Source organism: Rhinolophus sinicus, linkage group LG11 (assembly GCF_036562045.2).
Source record: "Rhinolophus sinicus isolate RSC01 linkage group LG11, ASM3656204v1, whole genome shotgun sequence".
NCBI lineage: Eukaryota > Metazoa > Chordata > Mammalia > Chiroptera > Rhinolophidae > Rhinolophus > Rhinolophus sinicus.
Genome location: NC_133760.1, coordinates 19,415,243 through 19,440,882, shown reverse-complemented (window position 1 = coordinate 19,440,882; position 25,640 = coordinate 19,415,243). Strand labels below are relative to the sequence as shown.

The 25,640-nt window shown below is 47.6% G+C and overlaps 1 protein-coding gene across 6 annotated transcripts; it reads left to right on the top strand.

Annotated features, from left to right (window-relative positions):
- Nucleotides 1-293: 293 nt before the first annotated feature.
- IRF8 (interferon regulatory factor 8) lies at nt 294-24,236 on the top strand. Of its 6 annotated transcripts, none has more exons than XM_019747132.2 (9): nt 294-448; nt 3,903-4,077; nt 9,434-9,617; nt 12,191-12,279; nt 13,692-13,797; nt 14,949-14,996; nt 19,905-20,291; nt 21,111-21,226; nt 21,826-24,236. In XM_019747132.2, the coding sequence occupies exons 2-9, from the start codon at nt 3,904-3,906 to the stop codon at nt 22,000-22,002; spliced, it is 1,281 nt and encodes a 426-aa protein (XP_019602691.1). In that variant the 5' UTR covers nt 294-448; nt 3,903; the 3' UTR covers nt 22,003-24,236. The 6 variants fall into 6 exon arrangements, with proteins under 6 accessions (XP_019602691.1, XP_019602690.1, XP_074170591.1 ...); XM_019747131.2 differs by having other exon boundaries at nt 14,946-14,996; XM_074314490.1 differs by lacking the exon at nt 294-448 and adding an exon at nt 1,363-1,381.
- Nucleotides 24,237-25,640: the final 1,404 nt, after the last annotated feature.

Sequence of the window (25,640 nt, the reverse complement as noted above, 5' to 3'; positions counted from 1 at the left end):
CCCCATGGGCCCTGACAGCCAGGCAGCGCCTTGACCTCTGCCACCTGACACCCACCATCCGCCCTGACCTTGACCTGGGCCGGCAGACGCCTCCGCGGCCCTTCGGGAATTCCAGCGGGCACCCCAGTCCCGCCCCACCCCTGGGACCCCCGGCGCGGACCCCGGAAGATATCCGGACCTTTAGCCTCCGCCGCCTCTGCTTAAAGTGATTTCTCGGAAAGGCGAGCGCTTCGAAGAAGGCGGACCGGGCGGGCCGCGCCGACTGGGAGGGCTCAGCGGCTCTTTCTTACCCATTGGCCAACAGGGTCGTCGCTCAGCGCTCCGAGCCCGCCTCCACCCTTAAAGCCGCACGGGCGCGGGAGCCGGCAGCCGCATCTCCGGAGGCCGGCGGCAAGCGTGGGAACGCGGGCAGGAAGACGGGCGGCGGTCCCGGCGCGCACGTTGGCAGGTAGGTGGCCTGGGCGGGCTGACCCCGGCAGACGGGCGCGGCCAGGGCCGGTGGGGCCCAGAGAGCGGGCCGGCGCGAGTGCAGCTGCCGCGCCGTCACAGGGCCGGTGCGATCGCTGTCTCCTGTTTTCTCCCACCCCTCTATTTCTCCTGACTCCAAAGCGAAGGTCCACATTGTTGATCATTGTGTGGGTACTTCCAAAGGTTGGCTGAAGCTTGTTTTTTTTTTTTAAATCTCATTTTTCTTAAAATTGAGTTTGCATGGATAGCTTTAGAATGGCTCATATAATGAAGGGAAATATTGACCCTTTATTATAAATAAGACCTCCATCCTGCTGAAATCTTGCCACATGGAATAACTGTGAAACTTCCCAATAACCAGCGGTGCTTGTGTGGGTTACATTGTGAAGGTGGCAGACCCGGTTTTTTATTCCGATTGATGACAATTAGGTTATCTGAGTCGGGTTTGAGTTCCTTTGCTTCCATCATAGCCTAATAGTCCCTGGCAAGAAAGTCTGTATGGGGTCACAGCTAACAAGAGCATTTTGGTGTAAAATGATCCCAAAGCAAAGAGCAGACTGTCTTAAGTTGAGATATGCTTCTTACCCACGGCCGTGAAATACTTCATGAATGGAAACTAGAGACCGTATTTTCTGGGTTTGTTTTAAAATGATTCCCCCAACATACGAGGGGGTATACCACAGTTAATTTTATTTTAAATGTAAATTAGGAGACAGTCCTTAAATAAGTGTTTTGAGTGTGTCCTTTTGGATTATGGCAGGTTCCCCCTGAAAAGAGTTGGGGATGGTCTAGTCATTTCAGCAAGATTAGAAGCCAGAGGGAGAAATGGCTTGGATGCTTTTTGGTCTTGTGGGACTGGAAGTCTGTGGTGCCCTGAGAAAATGCCCAGGGGCCCTAGGAGGTGTGGGAGAAGGTGAGTACTGCACCACCTCTCAGACACAGCCTGGAATCTGGTTCGTTGGGCCCAAGGCAGCCTCTTTATCACCTGCTGCCTGGGAAACCTGACCCCCGGACCCATTTATAGGGTGCAGATTAGCTCCAGATAGGACTTGGCCCATAAAGACAATTATTACCTAAAAATCAAGGAAGAGGAAGTTATAAACATGTGACTGGGCTTATAAATTTCCTGGCTCGGCATTTGGTGGAATTACTTTGTTAGTGTTCCATAGATCATGATGGATCTTCACTGTATTAGAATCTTAGACTTTTAATGCTGCTTAAAATCATGGAGGTGATTTCATTGAAAATTCAGGTGGGGCTGTCCATGTGCTGAGATCTCGTAACTTAACCATGACATTTCTCTGCGGAGTGAGTAAAATAAGACTCCCCCTGCTAGGGTGCCTGGAGGTTGGGGTGCCTCTTTGGGCCTCAGTTTTTCCTCTTTCAGATAAAGAGGGGCTGGGTTAGATGATTTCTAAAGCATTTTCCAGCTTTCATATTCTATGACATACTCTTCTTCTTAATGACATCCCTCTTACTTTCTTTTCTCTTTTTCTTATAAATCACCAAGACATTTGTCCTCAGCAATTTTGGGGTTCTGAATGTATTAGAAATCCTGACGAGAAGGTGTTGATCCACTTTCTCCCCAAATGCCCATACATACAAAATTTTGATTGTTGTTTCAGCAGGCTCCTGGAACACGGACTCTAATTTAGGATCCTTGTATGAAGGGGGTGAGCAAAATGCTAATGAGCGGGTGCATCTCCTTTAATAGACAACCAACCCTTCTGTTGTGTTTTGGCCCCCTCTCCCCCTCCTCCACGCAGCTCCTTCCTCAAGGGAGGGGACCGTCTCCTGCCGTTCTCCAAGGAAAACAACGTGTACCCTGCCAAGTTCTTTTCCGGGCAGTGGGGGAGCTTGGTGGTGGTGGCTTATTTCTCTCACTAGGTGCTCCTTTCAAATCTGTCCTTTATTTATAAACACAAGAGACTGTTTTAGAATTCTGGGATGCTTGAGATCCATTCACTTTGCAGGTGAGGAGAGTCTCAGAGAAAGGTTCAAGTGACTTTCCCAAGGTGTAGTTAGAGAAAAGCCATTGCTTGGGTCCACCGTTTTCAAATCGAAGTCTAATTCCTATTTCACACATTTCACCCCTTTTAAATCCACAACTGGGGAGCTGGAGTTATCGGATGAAAAAGTTACATTCAGTGCTCATGGGACCTCAGCTCCTTCTCCCTGGGACCTGGATCCCCTCTCCGACCCCACAGCCACCTGCAGGGTGGCTGGAGTTTCCAAAATGTGCATTTCTTGCTTTATGGACCAGCATTGCTCTGGATGTGATCATATTCTTGGGGGGATATTATGTCTTGTCACTGATGATTTTTTCAAACTAGTTTGCCTGAGGAGGTCACATTTTAATCAGAAGACTAAAAATGCTATTGTTTTGGGGGGAGTGGGCGTCTGTCCAACTGCCTAGGGGATTTCCACCCCTGTTCTTGTAAATGTGGGCTGTGAGTTGATATGGCATGATTGCTTTCTCTCTTTCTCTCAACTCTTGGGACAGCTGTCTGCTCTGGCAAAAATGTTCTTCCGAAGGACGTCTTTGGGCACCCTGGGATGATGAGGCCCCCTGATTTTAGTGCCTTTTCGAACAGGGTAGCCTGGCTAATTTTGTCTGTAGCCACAGTCTATTTCCTCAGTCTTGTCTGCTATCTCCCAGTTGGTCATAAGAGCTCCTGAAGAAGAAAGTTGGGGTAGTAATAACATCTGTTATTCAGAGAGAATCTTCTAAGGTCCAGGCACCGTCTCAGGTGCTTTATACACATTGAGCTTTCATTATAATGATGCCAAGTACCAATGATTGTCCCAGCGTTTCAGACAGTGTAGCTGACATTGTGGTGTTAAATGATACTCCCAGGTCACCCAGCTGAGAAATGGCAGGACTCAAATGGGACCCCAGCTCTGTCCTTCTGAAACTCATGCTTTTTTCTCAATATCGAAGGCTATAGCCTGAGGATCTGCTGTTTCTCGAAGATCACAAATGTCATAAATGCTCACAAACATTGGTCTAACTGGGCATCAAGTTGGCTCTTAGAGTGATAGGCTGCTCATTGAAGGGATTTGAAAATGTAAAAGTGATTTTTCCATATCTCGTGCTAAGAATGGAGTGATGCCATTAGATGTGCTTGAAAGGGCACATGAGGTGAAAGCTGGAAAGTGTCCAGCCAGAATCCAATATCTGGCTGATGGGCAGCTGCAGGTTTCCCAGGGAGCTTTTCGTTTTCATTCAGGGATCTGAGGTCCTGGAGACAGGCATTGTCTTCTCATGGCAGGTGGCCCAGGGTTCCTGGATCTGTGGGTTTCCCCTAAGTTGGCACCTGTGTTACAGCCCTCTGATTTTCCTATTAGCATTTCTTGGCAGTTAAGTACATGGGGTACTGTGATTAATGAGACAATACTTGTAGTGTCATAGAATATGGTTTTTTCTTTCCAAGGATGTGTGACCGGAATGGAGGCCGGCGGCTTCGGCAGTGGCTGATTGAGCAAATTGACAGCAACATGTACCCAGGGCTGATTTGGGAAAATGATGAGAAGAGCATGTTCCGGATCCCTTGGAAACACGCTGGCAAACAAGATTATAATCAGGAAGTAGATGCCTCCATTTTCAAGGTAAAGACTCGACCTGCCGGTTCCCACTATGAGCACAGTCCTAGGCCGATGGAGGTGTTGAGTGACGTCTTCCTTTTTTTCTTGAAAATTAATCCAATTTTTAAAAACAAACATTGACTGAGTACTGAATTGTGTCTCAGAAAATATACTAGGTGATTTTACATCTATTATACATTTTAATCAGTTTGTAGGTCAGTTGTATACGGGTGGCATTTTTTCAGGGAGGAGATTGAGGGCACTTTCTTTACCTATATGACTATTTTTTTTGCACGACGACTAGCAAACGCATGGGGGTGGGGGTGGGGCAGAGAGAAAATACTTCTCTGAGGCCCTAAGACTAAGACCTTTACCCCCGGGGCTACCATCTAAATTCCATTTAGGAAAGGTTTAAGGCTTCCTTCTTGCCAAGTTATTACTTGTGTTTGGCAATGTAGGGTCAGTTCAGATGAGAGAGACACCATCTGTCATTACTTCCTGGCCGGGTCATGTGGGGTGTCCTGAACCTGCAGCAGATGTCTAGAAATAGTCTGACTTCCCTTGAGAGTAGTGAGGACCCCAAGCATGGAGGGACTTGCTAATTGGTTCTGCCATTTGCATTGTGACAGCCAACATTGATTGAAAGTTTGCTCTGTGCCAGGCCTGGCCCCACAGGTTTTGTGTTTTCCTCTCCCACAGTCTTATACAGGAGGTGCTGCCCTTGTCCTTGTTCTGTAGAGGCAACTGAAAGGAAAAGTGACTTGTCTAAGATCTCACAGCTCTTGGATGAGAGAGCCAGCATTTGAATCCAGGCACCCCAACCCTGAGCCCATGCTCCCACTCCCTAGCAGTACTGATAAACAGAGGATTTTGGCTATTCCACTTAGATTTAGGCAGAGGAGCCAGGAGCCAGGGCAGCGCAGCTCTGCAGCCCAGCCTGGTCTTCGGAGTCCCCTCTGGACTTCTCTAAGGCTCCAGAAGTGGTGATAGGTCAAGCTGAGCCCAGGCTTCTATTTTTGCAAATACAAGCCCCACAGGCAGTCTGTCTCAGAGCCCAGGTTGAAAATGCTGCAGTGTGAGCTTGTTCTGTGGGCCTTTGGGGGCCAGGCGCAGGGAGGGGAGAGTGAGTGAGAATGGGGGAGGTAGAGGACCAGAATCAGGCATGAGACCTTGGATGAATGAGGGGAGCAAGGCCCTGTGGGTCCTCAGTGCGGCACCAGATTTTTAGCCAGGGAAGACTGTCATCTGACACACACACAAAAAACCCCAAAAATGACAAAAGATCATACGTTGTTGGCCCCAGAGTGGAACATAAATAGGTCAAAGTTGGCTTATGAGGCATTTCAGTCCTTTGAGTCGCTGATGCTTGCAGTGGGGCAATACATAGAGCAATTCTGTCAAATCTGTCATCTGGGGTCGCAGATCTCTTTGAGAATCTGATGCCAGTTACTGGCTCTCTCCAACAAAAGTGGGCACATGTGGACATTTTGCACTCACCTTCAAGGGGACCCACGTGACCAGCACATTTCTTTCCATCAGGGAACCTAGGTCAGGAGCCTGGACATTGCCAGGGTTTTATGCCACTAGTGCCTCTTTTCGCGTTCTTGGAGGAGTGCGGATCCCTCTCTCTCAGAGTTTTTTTACCTGTAGCATCATGGTGCCTTCTCTTGGGAATGACTCTGGCTAAATTTAAACAGTGCCCAAGGTCCACCCAGTCAGCTGGGAATTCTCGATTATAGGTGGCGATGAGCCAGGGCTCCTCAACCTCGGTGCTGCTGACACCTAGGACCAAATAGTCCCTTGTTGTGGGGCTGTCCTGTGTGCTGTAGGATGTCCATCAGCATCCCGGACCTCGATGTACTAGATGCCGGTAGCACCGCTTTCCCCAGTGTGACAACCCCAAACACCTCTGACATTGCCAGATGCCCTCAGCGGGCACACTCTCCCCCTCCTCCATGGAGAACCCCGCTAGGAGCTGACCATGGCCAGGATGAACAGGTTTCACGAGAGGCATGGGTTCTGAGGGCAGAGTTGCAGGTGGACTCTCAGCAAAGCCTCTTCAGGAGGAGAGTAGAGGGGGCTGGATCGGTCGGCCACATAACCCTGGCTTGAGGCTTGCTGGTGGAGACCCAAGGCCTCTCCCTTCACACTGCTCCCTGCTTGGGGGTCATGAAATAAAGCCCCAGATTTATACATCTTATGCAATGCTCTTCATGGCCGTTTCAACAGCATTGAGAAAAATGTGCAAGATTCCCAATGTTTCCGTTGATTACGCAGTTGCTCAATGTGGCAATCTGAAATGAGTGTACAATCTCAGCAGGAATGGGGGCGGGAGGGAGACATGGGCACCCACCCAGAGCTGGGTGGCAATCGGGAGGGTGACAGACTGGACTGGTACAATGCGTGTGGGAAGAACCCATCTGGCACTCCCCTGAGTTGCGCTCACCCACTCCATCCTCTGAGGGGTGTAGCTCTGTGATGTCCACCAAATGTGCCTTTGCCGTTGGAAGAAGTCAATAGGTAGGCCTGGGTTAGGTGTCTGTTTTCCTGCCTTAGTCAGTGGATTGTCAGAAGCCACTTATACTGGAGAATCCTTCATTGTTCACGGATGTCATTCTGAGGTCAGCTTCATGGGCCAGACCAGAGATGGTCTGTGAAAGACATTTAGCTCATTTGTACCACATCCCTGAGCATACCGATAGGGCCCTGATTTCAGCTCATATTTATTTATTTATTTTATTTTAATTTTTTTAAATTTATTGGGGTGACAATTGTTAGTAAAATTACGTAGATTTCAGGTGTACAATTCTGTATTATATCATCTATAAATCCCATTGTGTGTTCACCACCCAGAGTCAGTTCTCCTTCCATCACCATATATTTGATCCCCCTTACCCTCACCCCCCACCCTCCACCCCCCATATTTATTTTAAAAAAAGTATTTGGCCTCCTTTTCATAAAGTTGAGGGCAGAAAATTGAGTTCATGGAGGGTTATGATTCATTTGTTGTTCTCTCATTGACCAGGCATTGTGATAAGCCTAAAGGAATTAGAACTTACTGAGGAGCACAGGTATTTCAAATTCAGTAGGCCTTAGAGGGATAAAAAATAGCATTTGATTTTTAAAACACGAGATGAGACAAGAATGTTACGTTAGGAAGCGTTTGCAGTCCTGAGTTTCATGCTGGCTGCTGCTGAGTGCAGAGGCATAGGTTACAGTAGGGGCTGGACAGCCGTGGTGGCTGCTGTGGGCAGGGCTCGGAATCACTCTGTTCTGTCTAGAGTTAGGTCTCGGGTCTTGCGAGATCCCCCAGCTAAGCTTATATACTAGAGTTGGCCAGGGAGCTCCTGAGAGGACTCAGGGCAGGCTGGAAGCGGGGTTCCCGATGCCAGCCCAGGGGCCCGGCTTTGTTTTTTGATGTCCTGGCTTTCTTCATGGGGGTGAGTATGAGCCTTGAGAAAACCAGTGACTGACAGTATGTAGGCTGGGGCAGTTCTGGAGAAATATCAGCTGGGACTAGCATTGCCCCCAAATGCATGCTCTTCAAGGTCCATTTGTAATATGGATTAACCCAGTGGTTCTCAAACGGGTGTGTGTGTGTGTGTGTGTGTGTGTGTGTGTGTGTGTGTGTTTGTGTGTAGCCTGATTTTACCTCCCTGGGGGATATCTGGCAATGTCTGGAGACGTTTTTGATTGTCATAATGGGGGTGGGGTGTGCTATTGGCAGGTATAGGTGGAGGGGGTGGGTGGAAGCTAGGAATACTGCTAATCTTCCAGCCATGCACAGAATGATCCGACCTCAAATGTCAATAGTACCGAGGTGGAGACACTCTGATTTAACATAAAAAGAAACTGAAATTACTGTTCAGTGTGTACATGTTTTTTCTTATATTTCTCTGGGAAAAAAGAATTCATGCATGGTCTGTGATGCAGTTAATAAATGATTGACAAAAGATTGGACAGGATTGAAACCCATTTACTTTGAAACATATTTCTAAAGCGGAGTTTTGCATCTACGTCAGGAAAGGAAATGACTGCTCATGCTCATTAAGAGGAATGTTCTAACAGTTTCTTTACCTTGAGCAGAGATGCAAAATCTAAGCTCTGAGCATCAACAGAGGAGGGAGTGCTGTCAGTGAACTGTGAGGTCTTGTCTTCTATGAGGGGAAAAAAAAACCAAGACTATTTTAAACGGAACTGTGACTCTTAGGGGAGTTATGGAGTTTCTTCTGTAAGTGTGGTTTCCTGGCCACTTAAGTCAGAATCAGTGGCTAAAGATCCAGGTTTGCAGACCTAACCCACACCAATGAATGAGACTCTTGAGGGGCAGGCCCAGGAATCTGCATTTCACAAGCTCCCCAGGGCAGTGGCATGAAGCTTAAGAACACTTGGCCGTAGTGGAAATTCACTGGGTTGGAAATCAGAAGAGTTGGCATTTAATCCCAGACAGGGTCACCTTGGGAAAGTTACCTCTTGGAACTGCGTTTTCCTGAGTGGGGGTTGAGAATTCCCTCTAGGTCTGGTATTAGTTTAGTTTGGAAGATGTCTGATTTTGCGTAATGCCAAAGGGTATTTTCACTTGACAGTAGTGATCTCCTAATTGATGTGTCCTGTATTCTAATTTTGAACTTAAAACTATGCCCATTCACATGTTTGATTTTTTAAATTTTTTTTAATGCCCCATTCTACATTCCAGCTTTCAATCTCTGGAACGAGTTCAGAGTCTAAGGTTTGGAGAGGTCAGAAAACCAAACTGTGAAAAAAACCATCAGAGAGGGAAAACATTTCATTGCATTTTAAATAGTGCCGGAGAGTAGTTTGGGGGGTGCTGGCACCCAGGAGGTTAGAATAAATGCCAACATGCAAAACAACATTTCTATTAAAAGTAGCAGGGCAGTGGATGACCACACACAGAATTTTTGCAAATGTTCCCTTTTCATGCTAAATTTTCATGGTAGGGGTTGATACACACACACACACACACACACACACACACACACACACACACAAATTGTTCTTTGTTTTTAACATTCTAGTGAAACCATGTGGAACTTCCTCTTTGTGCTATTTGACCTCAGGCTCCCCCTGGCCCTCTGGTCCAGAGAAGGATTTGTGTGGGGGAGGACGCATGGGCCTGGCTTCCAATACCGGCTCAGCTGGGCAATCTTGGGGGACCCCTTCCTGGCCTGGGTCTTTTCACATCAGTCGAAAAAAGTGGTCTAATGGAGGTCTCTGAGCTCTGAAATTCCTTGAATGAGAGATAATGGCCCCAAAATGACTTTTAGGAGCGTGAGAATGTGCTGGTCCTGACCGTGGCCGTTGGGTATCTGTGGTCAAGGTGCTAGCCATGTGTTTCATGTGCTGCTTTCTCTTCCTGCAGGCCTGGGCAGTTTTTAAAGGGAAATTTAAGGAAGGGGACAAAGCTGAACCAGCCACGTGGAAGACGAGGCTACGCTGTGCTTTGAACAAGAGTCCAGATTTTGAGGAAGTAACAGACCGTTCCCAGCTGGACATTTCCGAGCCATACAAAGTTTATCGCATCGTCCCTGAGGAAGAGCAAAAATGTAACTATCTTTGATGGACACTCAGCCCAACAGAGGCTGCCCGGCTTGCAGCCCCCCCACCGGAGAGTCTGGGCTTGGGGTCAAAGCCGCCGCCCACAGGGTCTGGGGCGAGTGGTTTTAAGCTAAACAAAATAGTTCTCTCCTTTGTATAAGCAGATATGGAGATCTCTTTCTGCTGACCTCACCCACCATCTGCTGACCAAGTGGCAGCTTCCAGTTGAGTGAGAGGCAGCTCCGGCTCTGAGGGGAGGAAAGGGCGGGGAGATTGGGTGGCAGCCAGCTCTGCTGCTCACTGTCAGACCAGGAGTACATTGTAGGGCTCCCCTGGTGACGTCCCCTAGGACGTCCCCTGGCCAGGAGGACGCTCTGACAGTGTGGAAGTAATTCCTTTTGTTTTCTAGTAACTCTCAGAGGAGGCTCGGGGAAAATAAGGTAGAAAAGAAGGGATGGCTGATGAAGGCAGAGGGTAAGATTCTTGAATGAACTTGTGGTGGCTGCCACTATTGGTATCATTGCTGGAGATCGGATATGACGCAATGTCATGTTAGATCTTGATCATTGTTTGGGAATTCAGGATGTGATAATTCCTGAAATCTCTTCCAGTTGTAAAATCCCAGGAAAGCATTTGTGAGGAGTTTAAAACAGGGTTAGCAACACATCCCCCAGGCCTGCTTCCGGGAGTTCTGGTCAGACAGACGTCACTAATCCACCCAGATGTATGGAGCTGGAATCTGGGTCCCAGAATTGTTTTCAAAGTGGCACACTGGGCAGCTGCTAGGAATCACAGCTGGCCCGTGAGATAAAATCTAATTGGCCATTGCTGGCTTAAAACAGTCTTGTAACTCACTGATTTTTCTCAGCCATTCAATGTAGCAATTAGTATTTTGACTCAACATCCCTTTCTCCTTAGAAGCCCATTAGTAAGTCCAGGAATGCCGGAAAGAAATAACACCCTCAAAAACTGCTTAGGTCTGTGCAGAGAGTCTGAGTTTGAGCTCTTCCCACTGTGGGGAGGTTGAAAATGTAGATGTATAATTTAAAAAGAAGTTAAAATGGTGACACTAAAAATATATATGGTGAGCTTCCGTCAGAGAGTTATTTGACTCACTAATGAGGGAACCAGTGTGACGACCAAGGTTGTTTGACAGAATATAATACTGGTCAGTGAACAACAGAAGGTTGAGCTGAACTGATGGGTGTCCAACCGGACAATATAGCCATCATTAGGGGTTATCTTTACTACTCGTCATTTGTAGCTTAATTACCTGTAAATTAACACCTGACTTTACTGAGTCTGAAGCCTAATCGATAGTCAATACTAAGTCAGACAAACTGACCGTGCCCTAGAGAATCAGGTGATCCTGAGGGGAGACTAGATACTCCTCTGGAATGGCTCTGAAAGGCCAAACAGTTATCTTTCTGCTTTATTTCCAAGTTTTGGATACTTTTTTGTCATCACAAAGTAAATTGTGATTTGAAGGAATGGAGAAGTTCTTCTGACTCCCCCACCCCCAAGACCAGTGAAGCTTGAACTGGCAGGTGACCCTAACTTGTTTATAGCGTGGGGTGCAGGCAGCATCACCTGCGATGGTAGATGTTAAAGAACTGCTTCTTTAACAGGTTCTTGGGGCGGGGGGGGGGGGTGGGGCAAAGAAACGTTGCATTTGCATAATGCCTCCATGGACCCATTCTCTTCTGTACTTCAGTGATTTGCAAGCTACATTGGGGGTGCCCCACCTGTCCCCTACTTCCCCCATCAAAAGCTTCTAAGTGAATTCTTGAATCTATCAAAATGGAATCAAAATTCAGTGAGGGTGAAACAGTAGGTCAATTCTGTAGCTCATTGGGGTCTAATGAATTCCAAAAAATGTGTGAGTTGGTTATAATCCATCTCACACTGATAAACTTAACAAAGCATGTTTCTGTCTGAGGAAGAGGCATAAGCCTGGGGAAGAAACTAGCCTGGTCCCGAGTGCTTGTTGTAGAAATGCTCGTGGGCCTTTAGAGATTCCTGATGAAGGCGGGTTTGAACTGGGCATGGGCAAGTCTTTGTGGTGTGCTGTGTGTGCATGCATGGAGTGTGCATACAAATGCATACGTGTATATTTGGAAAGGCCAAAAAGAGATTTCCTGCCCACTAACTTAAAAAAAAAAAAGACTCCAACCTGCAAGCCCATTTCGCCAGAAGATCTTTGCGTGTCTTCACGTGCCCCAGCCTATAAATTTCATCTCTGTAGGCTGGTCAACGCCTGGTGTAAAGGGTAGCTGATGTGAATTTAGTTTAGATCTCAGCAAACGGAAGAGACCACAGTGCTGTCTCTGTCCTGTAAGTGCTAGAAACAACAACAACCAACTTCTCTCTTTTAATGTTGCTGATCAGATGACTGTAGAAGCATGGGAAAAAAATTTATAGGCCTTTCCCAAACCCGGGAAGACCCATATTGACTATTATTTCCTTCAACTCAGCATTAAAAAAACAAAAACAAAACAACCCACAGATTATAGCCTTGCTGAGGGTTGTGATGCCTCAGTGCCATGGTCACGTTTTGTCACGTTTGTCTGGTTTTCCATAGGCAAATTAGGCGTGGCGACGCCTGGCTGTGTGAACGAAGTCACGGACATGGAGTGTGGGCGTTCCGAAATTGATGAGCTGATCAAGGAGGTGAGTGGGGGCAGCATTTCCAGGGGTCTGGCCCCGACCACAGAAGCTGCATGTGTTTTGGTGAGCATGTCTCCCAGCAAACGTTGCTTCCACCCTGGCAGGGCTGGAAGGGGAGGAATGGGCCCCCCTCGCGAGGCCAGCCTCTGCCAACTGCCCTGCCTCTTCACCTGGTGACCCCTCCTTCGTCCTGAGGGCTGGGGCAGAGCTGTGTGCTCTGTGTCAGTGACGTTCCCTCAAGCTCTAGACTTTTCCTATTTAACCCGTCTGAATGGCAGTCTTTTATAATGCATCATATATTGCCTTGCCTTCTTAGCAGGCTGCCGTGAACAAAATGTAAACTGTCCTTCTTGCTTGGGGTTGTCTCTCTGACGTGATTACTGTACTAGCTCTCATGGCTGGTGGGCTGCCTGTCTTGTAATATGCAGCTTTTCATCTTTGATGGCTTGGAAAGCTGTGTCACCAAGCTGATTTGAATTGTATGCAATGTCCTAGTTAATAGGCTGTAGGTAAAGGCTTAATGAGCTCTCAGGCAATGGATTTGTGAATACCCATTTTAGCTATTTGGATGTCATTTTCTTCCACCTTTAGCTTCTTAACTAGTTTTTTATGGCTATTACGAGATGGACATTGCATAACTAAAATAATCGCACACAGCCCTTGCAAAAGGTGGTGTGGGTGCTATAGAAATTCTTAATACTCGCATGGTCATACTAGAATCCTTAGGAATGAGAGTAGCTTGGGGAAAAAGAATCATTTTCAAATTAAAAAAAAAAAAGAGTAGCTCAGGAGTCAGAAACTACAGATAACAAATTGTAACCTACTCTAAGCTGCCTGACTTTTCTGTACATGGCAGCTGTTACATGTGGTCTTTGGCAGCAGACTGAATGAATTCCTGGCTTCGTGTCTCTCCAACAATGTCCCGTTTTCCAAACGAAACTTTTCTGCTGACTCAGCTTAAGTGAGTGAGATAATTGGATTGGCTCATGAGGGTCACAGGAAAAGCAGATTTCAAAAACATTTCCTAATTGGATTTATCAACTTCCTGTAAGGAATGGGTCAGAGATGGAAAATCTAGACATGGCGCATCGAGAGAGATTCACTAAACCATGGAAGAGTTTGTTCAGTGTCACTGTTCCTTGGTGTCCCGGAATTGCAATAATAAGTTGCAGTTCCATGTAAAAGCCAATACACTTATGAGGGACTGTGAAGAGGCGAGGAATTTGGTTTGATCACGCAGCCCACTGGACTGTCTTGGATCTTTCAAGATGCAAAGTAAAACTTCCCTGTTATCTTGTGAGATAAAGGTGACAATATGGTTTTAGTTAAGTAGAAGCCGTTCATCTTTATGATCCTGGGGCCCTGCTCTGGAAGCCCAGTGACTGCACTGTTCTCTCTCATCCCCGATCACACAGCCTTCTGTGGACGATTACATGGGAATGGTCAAAAGGAGCCCTTCCCCACCTGAAGCCTGCAGGAACCAGCTCCTCCCAGACTGGTGGATGCAGCAGCCCAGTGCAGGTGAGGATGGGAACCCAGGACCACCCCAACTGGTGTGGGGGCTGGACTTAAATGGTTTCAGCCTCACAGCGGCCAGGGCCGGTTAAGGGCAGGGGAACTGCTATAGTGTCTATTTTATTGAAAGTAACTGAGCCCAGAGAGATGGCCCTCAGTCATGCTCTTAGCCTCATTTGCCACTGCCTCCCAGGAAGGCGCACGTGTCCTTCCCATCGCAGGTGTCCTCTCCCCCCTAGGCTCCTGGGAAATTTGGAGGGGACAGAGTGCAGTGAACTCCAAGACAAGAAGAAATTCGCAGCTCTGGGCCACATTGTCTATTAGGTCTGCCATCTAGTTTCTTAGGACATTAAGGAGCCCTCAGAGCCAAGCATAGCCCAGAGCGGCCGGAGGGCAGGAGATGACAGTCTAGGTACGGGCAATGGCTCACTGGGAGCCCTGGATTTGAATCCTCTGTCGGGAAATTGCATGTCTTGTATGAGGCTCAGTTTACTCATCTGAAAAATGGAGACACCAGGACCTGCCCCACAGGACCTTGAGGCTAAATGAGGCATGTACCCACTTACTAGCTTTTGATGACGCCCTGTCCCATGCTTGAAATGATCCCTGAGCATGAGCGCCTTTGCTTCCTCCCTTGGCCTCTCCCCCACTGTCCCCTATAGGAGACAGGGAGGTGACAGCTGGCCTCAAAGGTTACTGGGGTGTGGGTGGGGTCAACTCAGGGGCCTCTGGGAGAGGCCCCTTCCCCTGGGCTCAGTAGTACCTCTGTGAAGCTGGCCTGGGCTTCAGCTCCTTTCCGAGACAAGCTCTGGATGGGGGCCACACAGTCCAGCAATATTTCGGGAGCAGGCCCTCGGTGGGGAAGGAAATGTGGCCCCAGAGTGTCACACTGACAAATGGTCAGAAATCCCACAGCGCAGAGGAAGTCTCCCTCCTCCATGCTGGTTAGGTTGAGGTCTGGTTTCTGCATTTATGAAACATGAGTCGCCGCACTGAGAGGGAAAAACACCAAATTCAGCGGAAGCCTGCGGCAGGGCCTCAGGAGCACGCCATAAGAGGCTTTTTAAGAAACTTTTGGAGAGGGGGAGCCTTCAGGCTGGGTCCCCACACAAACTGGTCTGGCTAGGTCTTGATCTGCTTTTCTGTTTCTCCAGCAGGCTTGCCACTGGTGCCGGGGTACACTGCCTACGATGCACACCATTCAGGTACGAGGTGATCTGGGCTGGGCAGGGTCGGGGAGGGCACTCTTTGAAGACAAAGCTCAAAGGACCTGTGTGGGTTCTTGAGGGGCCGTGGACAAGCGTGATCCAGTGTTAGAAGTTGGGCACCTAATTCCTCCTTTTCCCTGTTTGACTTGGGAGTGAGCAAGTGGTGGGCCTTCTTGAGCCTCTTCTCAGATTGGACCAACAAATAGATCCAAAGAGCTCTTTACAGGTGTAACTGTGGGGGAGAAAGTGTGGGGACAGAAACACAGGAGGCCCAGCTCTGCCCCTCTCATGGGATCCCAGGCAGAGTCCTTGACCCACACAGAACCTCAGGCTCCTCATCTGTAAATTAGGCACAGCAATAACAACTACCTCATGGGAGTGTTGTGAGGATTAAACGTAGGGTTATTAAAATTTCCTGGTAGGGACATATTGGTCAATGAATTCACCAGTGTCAGTTTCTTTTACTCTCTCCCACACCCAAGTTATAACAATGATACTAGTAACAACAATGGTGGTGATGGTGGTGATGGTGGTGATGGTGGTGATGGTGGTGATAGTGGTGATGGTGATGACAGTGGTGGCTGACATTCGTGAATGCTAACTGGGTCCAGCGTCATCACTAACACGGTCATGGCCTCCCCTCATTACCCCTTCTCACCACCCCTAGGTAGGTGCCATTATTATTCCCACTGTACCAGCTCAGAAACCCCTGGTCACACAGTTTGTGGGTTGCAGAGCTGGGGCATGGCCCCATGCTGTCCTGCCCTCTGCGCACAGAGATGGCCTCAGTACCACTGGTATCTAATTATGCTGGGGACTCGGACATCGCTCCTTCCAATGACCCCTGGAATTTACATTGAGGCTCCTTGATGGTGTCTTCAGAGCAAGGGAAGCCAGTGTGTTCCCCACCATCTGCCGGGTTCTGTGAGAAGGGAACAGCCTGACTCATCAAGATGGACCACAGAATGTTAGGGCTGGGGTTCTGAGGCCTTCTGTCACGCAGGAGGAAATGGGGCTCAGAGAGAAGTGCCTTAAGCAAGGCCCTCACGGGATGGGTGTTTTTGGGGTGGTGGAGGCAGGTTCTCACCTAAGCAAGAAAATTATAAAGAAAACAATGGTCTTGTTCATCGAGCTCTCATCCATAGCACAGCAGCCCTGGGGACTGTTATAACTGCTGCTTCACAGATGAGGAAACAGAGGCTTAGAAGTTAAATTGCTCACCCAAGGTCACACAGCTTGGTAAGCAGCGTTGCCAGGTTCAAACCCAGGCATCTGGCTTTGAGCATGTTTTCCAATTTAAATTCGGTAGCTTCCATGCTCAGCTTCCAGAGGCCCTGGATCATGGCCTTAGGCCTTTGACCTGGTTAGCTCTGAGCTGTGGCCTGGGTGTCTGCTGACCAGTGCTTTCTGGGGGCAAGACAGTAGCCAGGCACCAGGCTGCAGCATCTGGGTGAGAAGACATGGTCTGAGGAGGAAGCTTCCTCAACTGATTGCAGAGCTGTCTCAGCAAGCAGCGAGTAGAGTGACTTGCAGCCACTGTCTCATGCAGAGAAAACCCTACAACATTCCTTTAGAAGTTGTGGATTTTGGTACCTCTGCTCAGTTCACCCCTCCATTCCCCGCCAGTGTAAATAAGTTGATGTTAGGGGTCCCCAGTTCTTAACCCTGCAGGCTCGAGATAATGTAATGAATGAACTGGCAGGCGAAGATAACTGGGAGTGGCAGAGACTATTGCAAAGTAGAGGGGCCATACCCCACTGGGCTGCTTGTGGGAGAGAGTGCCTTGTGGACTTGCAGACATAGCCAGGCTCGATTTTCCCACTTCTCTAGAGAAACCAGAGGTCTGGATTTTTAGGAACAATTGTCCAGTATAAAAAGGCAGCAGCAAATCTGCCTTAACAACAGCCCACTGTGCGGGTGGAGCCAAAGATGACTGTGGCTGCCTGTTTGTGCTTTTGACTGTATGTATTTGACATGATTGGGGTACAGGGCTGTGCTTGAAACTAACAGTGTAGCTCACTGCTTAAGAACACAGATGTGAAGCAGTCCCTCAGGAGGGGAGTGCATCCAGGCTCCTCAGTTAGCAATTGTGCCACTGAAGGCAAGTGCCTTAGCCTGTCTATGCCTCGGTTTTCTCACCTGGAAAATGGGTATAATTTTTAATAGGCTCCATCTTATGGGGTCATTTTGAGGATGAAATGTGCTAATAGGTCCAAAGCACTGGGAATAGTACTTGGGATGTGTTGTGTGGGCCAGACACTGTGGCTTGTAACTTCAGGTATCTCATCTATGTAGCTGATCTTTTGTCACTCCAATTTATTTAATAACCGCTTATATGGTGCTGACATATGCTAAGCACAAATACAAACTCATGCAATCCTCATAGCCACCCAGTGAGGTGGGTGAATTATTGTTTACACTTTGCTGATGGAGAAACTGAGGCACAGAGTGGGAAAGCTGCTTGTCCCAGGTCACACAGCTGGCAGGGGTCTGCAGAGTCTGTGCTCTGCTGCCACTATGGTCAGGCCATCCCCTAGCAGGGTGTCCTCAGTGGGTGAGTAGATGTAACGGGAGCAAGCCATGGTTGTGGTGGGGCTCTTAGAATTGTGGAAGGGCTGAACTGAGTCCCTGGTGGCCCTTGATGAGTGGCTTCTGCTCCGTGGGTCTCCACTGCTCACCTGTAGATATGGTGAGTCGTGGCTCAGGCCTTTCCAGCGCAAACCTTCTCTGAGCCTAAGCTGTCCCATGGCATTGGGGTCAGTAGGACTGCCCCGCCTGGGCATCTGGAACATTTTGTCTGCCGCTCCCTCTGAAGCAGTCAGTTCACACGGTCGAGAGATGCTGTGAGATAAGGCCTCAGCAATGACGGGGCAAAGGGACAGACTGGTGACAGAGTCATCTGGAGTGTTTCATTCATTTGGGACAAAGTTCAGAATGGTTCTAGAGTGAAGGAAGTGGAATGTGTCAAGTCATCAGGCGATGAGGACGTTGCAGCCTTGGCGGGTAGGAGGGTGGTGAGTGGGGTGTAATGAGACATGGGATTGGCTGCTGGGGCGGCCGCTTACCTGCTGGGCAACCCTATCCGGGCCTCACTTTCCCTAAATGTCAATAAGTGCGTTGGACTGGAGCACCCGCAGTTCCGACCCCCAGCCCTGCGTGATTCTAAAATGCCTGTTAACTGCAACGTGGGAGAAAATGGAGCCTGGAAATAATACTGGAGAGTCTTAATATTTAAGAAAATGTTTCTTGAGCAGAGCCCAGTGGGAGGGTCCAAAGAATTGTAAGTGCACAGCAGCGTTAGCCCAGGGGAGGTAGGTGGCCACCCACAGGGCGGCCCCTCACAGTTATGCACAGCTCCTGGGGGTACCATGGAGTTGGGTTGTTCACAGCTTGTGTGGTTCCAGGGAGCAGCCCTGGACTGTCTGCCGCACTTAAAAGGTGCCCTAAACTCACCAAGCTTGTTGATAGTGCATGTAATTCTTATAGTTTAAGGCTATTAAAGTGCAGAGTCCTCAGGTGGTATCCCTGAATTTAGCTGTTGCCTAGACTTTAGTCACTTACGCTCCACCTTCACAATTAGTTTCGTATCCGGGTACCACTGTTATTAACATCCTATTTTTCTCTAAATAATATCACTTTTTCAAACTTAAGTTTATTTTAAATGGGGGCCATCTATCATTGCCTATAAAAGGAGAACCACTGCCAATTTCTATAAGTAGGAAGTCAGAGGTTAAAGCAAATTCAGTGAAAACCAGACAGAGTTTAGAAATTCTGGCCAGATATTACCACCTGCCCAAGGCTCCTGTACCTTAACTCTTGTCCCTTTGTTGAAAGGGGGGTTGTCAGGATTAGGTGTTAAAGATCCATGGACACCAAACTGGGGCTTTCTTTTGGAGGTGATCAGAGATTGAGAAATATTGAAAATGGAATAATCTTTTCATTTATTCAATGCTGTGTCACCCTACCCCCAATCATCTTATGTGTAGCACATTATGGGAAATGTTGCCTTAATCTGAGTGTTTTTCATACTCTTTCCTGAGGACAGGTTTGGATGACAGGTTTTGGAGAGATTCTTAATTTGAAATCCAGAGAATCTCAAGGGAACTGTGAATTTGTCAAGAAAAAGATAATATTTTTATTTTCATCAACTTGGAATTCAAATCTAGAATTTCCTTCCATTATGAATGTAGGCAACAGGCCACATTGTTATACAGTATAAAACTAACTATATATCTAGATAACATTATATAATATATACTGTAACATTGTATAATATATAGTATAATATTGTATAATACATATGCTAATATTATAACATTGTGTGATACATAGTATAACAGTGTTATAGCAGAACCTGTGAGATGAAGGAAGCTATTTTCCTAAGAAATTAAGTTGTCAAAACCTCTTTACCAGCAGTACAGCATTAGGAATAGAGACAGTGGAAATGTAATGGCTCTGTGCGATGTCAGAGGGATAGTGGATGGGGGGGGGGGTTCACACAGTGTGAGGGATATAAATGATAAACGTCTAAGTATTGCTTTGTCTTGTGTACCTGAAACTAATAAAATTATTTAAAAAAAAAAAAGAAACAATAGATTTGAATAGAAAAAACAAACAAACCTCTTTACCAGCTCTTCCCCAGTAGTACAGAGAGCACTATAGTTTTTTATATTCAAAATCATTGTGTTTTTTTTTTTTAGTAATCCTGTGTATTTATTCATGCCTATAAAAATTATTATTTCTAGAGGGGGTGCATGAACTCCCAGAATGCCACAGAGGTCCTCTTAGATGCACAAAAAGTTAAGCTCCCCAGTTTGAGAGAAAGAAAGGCTCTGGGCATTTGCACAGGAAGGACCAGGGAGCCCCCTTTCCCTCAGCCCTGACCTGTCCCCCTCTTTCCCACAGCCTTCTCCCAGATGGTCATCAGCTTCTACTACGGGGGCAAGCTGGTGGGCCAGACCACCACCACCTGCCCTGAGGGTTGCCGCCTGTCCCTGAGCCAGCCAGGTCTGCCCGGTGTCAAAATGTACGGGCTCGAGGGCCTGGAGCTGGTGCGCTTCCCGCCAGCGGACACCATCCCCAGCGAGCGGCAGAGGCAGGTGACACGAAAGCTGTTCGGGCACCTGGAGCGTGGAGTACTGCTGCACAGCAGCCGCCAGGGTGTGCTGGTCAAGCGGCTGTGCCAGGGCCGCGTGTTCTACAGTGGCAATGCTGTGATGTGCAAGGACAGGCCCAACAAGCTGGAGCGTGACGAGGTGGTCAAGGTCTTCGACACCAGCCAGTTCTTCCGAGGTCTGTGCCACTGTCACCTGCTGTCCAAGTCTTACAGATCCTGCCTCCTTCCTTTGGGCCATTTGCCACCCACAGTCTCTGGGGGGATATGGAGGGGCCAGGGGCATGGGTGCAGCAGGAGCGCCCCTGGCATTTGAATCCTGCTCTGCAGTTTCTTGATGAGCGATCCTGGGGACCCTCTCTGTGCCTTGACTTCCTCATGTGTAGAATGGGAGTGCAGATAGGTACCTTTCTGGTGTGGCTGTCGGGAGGACAAAGGAACTTCACACTTTGCAACTCCACTGTGGACTGTTCCCAGACCCAGGGAGCTGGTTAGAAATGCAGAGTCTCAGGCCCTACCCTTGGCGCTTGGGATCAGACTCCGCACTTGGCCAGGTCCTCGGCGATTGGTGTGCACTGACCTTGTACAGAGTCCTCAGGACGACACCTGCACACACCCACATGTCAGCTGTTGTTATTCTGTGAGGCATATAATTAGGACCCCACCCCGTGTGTTCCCTCTAGGTCAGGGTGTCTGAAATCATTCCGTCTGGCCACCTGCAGTGCTGCGTGTGATGTGACCCCCTTCTCTGTGCCCCTATAGCTCTCTGCTCCTCTGCCTGTAACAGCCCTGGCCAGGAGCTAACGTCATGTCTCTCCTGCCACCTGGCCTGAGAACTGGAGGCCTGAGAACTGGAGAACTGGAGAAAGGCCCTGGAAAGGTGGACGAGGTGGCATGTGTGAGCTCAGGTGTGAAAGCACTGAGGAGCCCACCTGATGAATAGGGTAGTGAGGCCAGGAGTTGCAAACACCCGCCTCTTCCCCCTCATGTCTTTCCAGAGCTGCAGCAGTTCTATAACAACCAGAGCCGGCTTCCCGACAGTCGAGTTGTGCTGTGCTTCGGAGAAGAGTTTCCAGATATGACCCCCTTGCGCTCCAAACTCATTCTTGTGCAGGTAAGTGCAGGCAGCTTCCGGGCTTGTGGCCAGATCGCCTAGCCTTAGCCTACACATCAGGACCCCGTTTATACTCGGCCCACAGAACAGGCAGCAAGGACTTGTGGGCAGAGGCAGGGCTGGGTGAGACCTTCAGGTGGGGGAAGCGGATTCTTGCCACCTCTGAACCATCTTCTTATGTTCCAGGACTCTCATAACCTATGTGTCCTCTTCTTTTGTTTTCCTGTTTGGTTTGTTCTGCTAAATCAAAACCTCCTTCCTAGAAAGAGTCCACCTTGCCTGAAGGTCTAAGTGACAGATTAGGGGTTTACAAGCCCTTATTTAACTATAGTCAAAGGGATGAAACTATAACGGTGGAATTCTGGACCCTGGCTAGCCAGACTGGGGACAATATTGGGAGAGCATATGTAGGGCTCTTTGTAGGATTACTGCTTGCCCTTTCTTTGCATCTGCCTATTCTGGGTTCATTAATTTGGGCCCCATGTGGACATTCTGCATGGTAGCTTTGGACTGGGGTAATCAGAGAATCTGGCTGGGGTCAAAGCAAGTCCCACCTCACTTCCCACCTCCCTGTCTTACCTTGTGCACCATCCCTCTAGATTGAACAACTCTACGTCCGGCAGCTGGTAGAAGAAGCTGGGAAGAGCTGTGGTGCTGGGTCCATGATGCAGGCTCCCGAAGAGCCCCAGCCAGACCAGGTCTTCCGGATGTTTCCAGATATTTGTGCCTCTCACCAGAGACCCTTTTTCAGAGAAAACCAACAGATCACAGTTTAAGTCTCTCTCTTGGGCACCCCCACCCCACCCACATCTCACATGTCACTATTACAATTACTGTCGTAATTATTTAAGGATGTGGGGTCCTCTGACCTGGGGTGGGACGCCTCACTCTGCTCTTAATTTAGTAAGGGCATTCTCGGAGGCCTCGGCACTGAAAACAAAGCTGTATCTACCGTTCAGATATAAGCATTGAAACTTACGCCAAATGGTATGAATGCTGTAACTAGAATTAAAACATGTATTTCCTGCCCTTTTTCTCTAATTATCATTAGTTGCTATGATTCTTTCAGCATTTTGGGATAATTGATATTGGCAAACACTGGGCATTCAATTCAGCTAGGCCTTAGCTGCTTCCAGGAAAGAAATTTGGAGATCGACTTATGAAAACAAAGCTGCGTTTCATCTTTATCTTTTGTTAGAACTATAGCTGTATGATTTCATGTGCTTGATTCCATGTGAAGTATCTTTTTACTTTTAAGCATGATTTGAAAATACTTAGATACTTAGCCTCCCTTTAATACATGAAAACTCTTGCCTTGTTAGGTGAAGGTATATTCTTCCCAGAATTTGGTGCTAGGAAAGCATTTCCATCACCAGGTGAACTGGTGTGTTTTTACCTTCAGACAAGGCCCTTTGGCCGTTGTTGCCAGGAAGCTTAGAGCTAAGTTAGATCTAAATTTATTTTTCCATTTTTGTAATGAAACCAACGCCAGATACCTCTCTCTTTTCTTCTTTCTAAATTGTTTTGACCTGGTTTAAAAATATTTGTACTTTTAATTCTACTGTTTTACATGTCTTATTATAAATTGCTTTGAAGCTTTTCTTTCTTTCTTACTTTTTTTTTTTTTATAAAGTGGGCAGGATATAAACCACAAGTTCAAAAACTAATTGTGGCTTGTACGAGCTTTCTGATCGTGCCTTCGATTCAGTCAACCCATTCACCAGCCGGTGGTGTGTAGTGTGTGAGCGTGGCTAGAGTGGATTGGGGGCTGTGGATGACATGTGTTAGCCTGTCACCACTACACTGGTCCTGGGGTGGACTGTGTGGGAGAATGCCGTCCCCCGTCCCTACCACTCCTAGGGGACCAAGATGGTCCCACTCCATAGCAAATTCTGCTCTTCAACAGAGTCGTCTCTTCAATGGAGAAGTCCCAGTGTTAGCCTTAGAACTTACCCTATTTACTAGCAAAGAAGATGCCCATACCACCCCCAGAATGTGTCAAAATGTTTACCCTACATTGTGATGCTAATCAAAAGCTGGACAGAAGACGCAAAACAATGGCTTGGCTGAATGACGGTGGCAATTCGCACCATCTTACTGACATTCCAGGATGCAGGATAGCCCATCTCCACAACCACTTTAAAACCACTTTCAGGATTAAAAAGCACTTGAACATTTTTTCTAAAAAGATGTATGTTGCTAGGTTGGGGTGCCTTTGATTTGTCTGTTTGTCCCATGTGGTGCCCTGCGACTGACAGATTGGCACCCATGGTGTGTGTTGAGCGCCAGCCCCACTTTTTGCCAGTGCAGAGTTTGTTGATCTGGCTGAGTCCGTCCCACCAAGGGTGTAGACACCATGCTGTTTTAGGGGGTTGGGGATGGTCCTTTTGCCTCCCTTCCCTTCTCTTGGGGGTGGGGGAAAATAATCTTTTCTCTATTCTTTTTCCTTTATCACCCAACCTGAGTCACCACCACCCCTGACTCAGAATCTCACAATGAAAGGGCAGGAAGGGGGACTCACTCACCTGTCAACACTCATTCGGAGAAACGGGAGGAGTTGGGGTTTGGGGGACAGATTGCCCCAGCTCAGCCAACCTGGTGGTCTTGTAACCACAAAAGTCTCTCATTTAACATCTGAAAAGCCACAGAATGCCCATTACCTTGCCCATTTTTACTGCTATGAGGGTGATACAAGCGTAATGCTAATCACACTTCGTAAACATAGGACCTTTGCATGTGTCTGAATTTACATGAGCGTATAGTAGAAGTTTAGTACAAGTGGCTTTTCTCCTTTGGTCAACAAAGTGAGTATTATCTTTTGAAGGATAGCGTACTTTTCCCCCTGCAATTTTGTAAGATAACAATCGGCTTTCGTCTGTAGTGCAAATGAATGTTAAAGCACACATCTTTAATATACTGAATGAATATTTATTTTTGTATGCATTGAAAAAGTATACTGATCTCTTTTTGTTCTTTATTAAAATAAATGCTCTTTTTTTTTAAAAACTGATATGTGCTCTGTTTTGTTTGCTTTTTTTTTTAAGTCACTGTGGCATTTCCACCAGATTCTAGGTTCTTTAAAGGGGGAATTAAAAAATAATACTGCACTGTGATGTTAAGGATTTTTTTGGCTTGTTTGTTTTTCACTCATCCCAAAAATAACCGCATAAAAGGTATGGGGACTCGCAGACCACACCGAATTTCCTGGAGCAAATTTTGGGATACACCATGTTTTTATTAGAATAGGAGGGCCTGTTTGGGTTTCTGTGCGTAGAACAATGGATGTGCAGAGGGTGCAGAGAAAGCAGGAGGTATTTTCTATCCTGAAAGCTGCTGGAAATGATTTGTAGGAGGGCCACCCACCTTGGGTGGCCATGCGTGATTAGGGTACACGTTCTTCCATTTATACACAGGTTCACTGTGCTCGGTTCTAGGGATAGAGTGGGGATATGAGGGACCCACGATGGCACTCATGGAGATCACTTCCAGTCTAGTGGGACATGCCTGTTGAACAACCCAGGACAAATCGATCGATTGCAGGCAGGCACAGACCCTGGCCAACCCAGGCAGAGAGGCGTTATCCAACTTATTCTGTCTACACAGCAATGTATACTCTCTCTCCAGCTTCCGATGAGCCCAGTATGTCTGGGGCTGTTGTTATTCTCAGTTTGTAGATGAGGAAACTGAGGCTCGGGTCCATGCTTGACTGACATTTGTGTCCTGGGGGGACAACTCAGTCTGAGAGGTTTTCTGACAACACCTCGCTGCCGTGCTCAAGCCTGTTGGCCTGCTAACACCATGCAGCTGGGCAAACTGCTGATTTTCTTAGAAATCTTTGCAGTGAGTCATGTTAATTCCCGAATGCTGCAATTAGAAATGTTGTTTATAAGCAAGCCCTTTTCTGTCCAGTGGATTGAGAGCCAAATGGGGAAACTTGATAAAGTCTGCTTCTCCCCAGAGTTCAACACCCTTGTACAGACACTTGACAAATCCCTCCCACTCAGCTGCATGCAGCAAGCTCAGAGGGCGAAGAGGGAATTCAGGGACAAGATACTACAGGAGTAACTGGGGGGGGGGGGGGTTCTAGAAAATGTTGTTAGGACTGTAGATGTGAACAAGCTTTTGAGATGTTGATGCTTCTCTGGGACCTAAAGGGCAGCTAGTGGGAAGGGGCTGATGAGACATTCTGGAAAATAAGCAGCCTTTACTCTTTGTACTTTAAAAACATTTAAAGAAATTAAGATATTTCCACAATTGCTTTCTGAATACCACTTAGTACATTAACTTTGGCAAAAGCCATCTGGGATGTGAAATTTTTGTTTTGCTTTGTAATGTCTAAAGGGATTGAGATGATGACCCCTGGGGTCAACATCCACAGGCTCTACTGGGCCCTGGGAATCCTGGGAGAATCCTG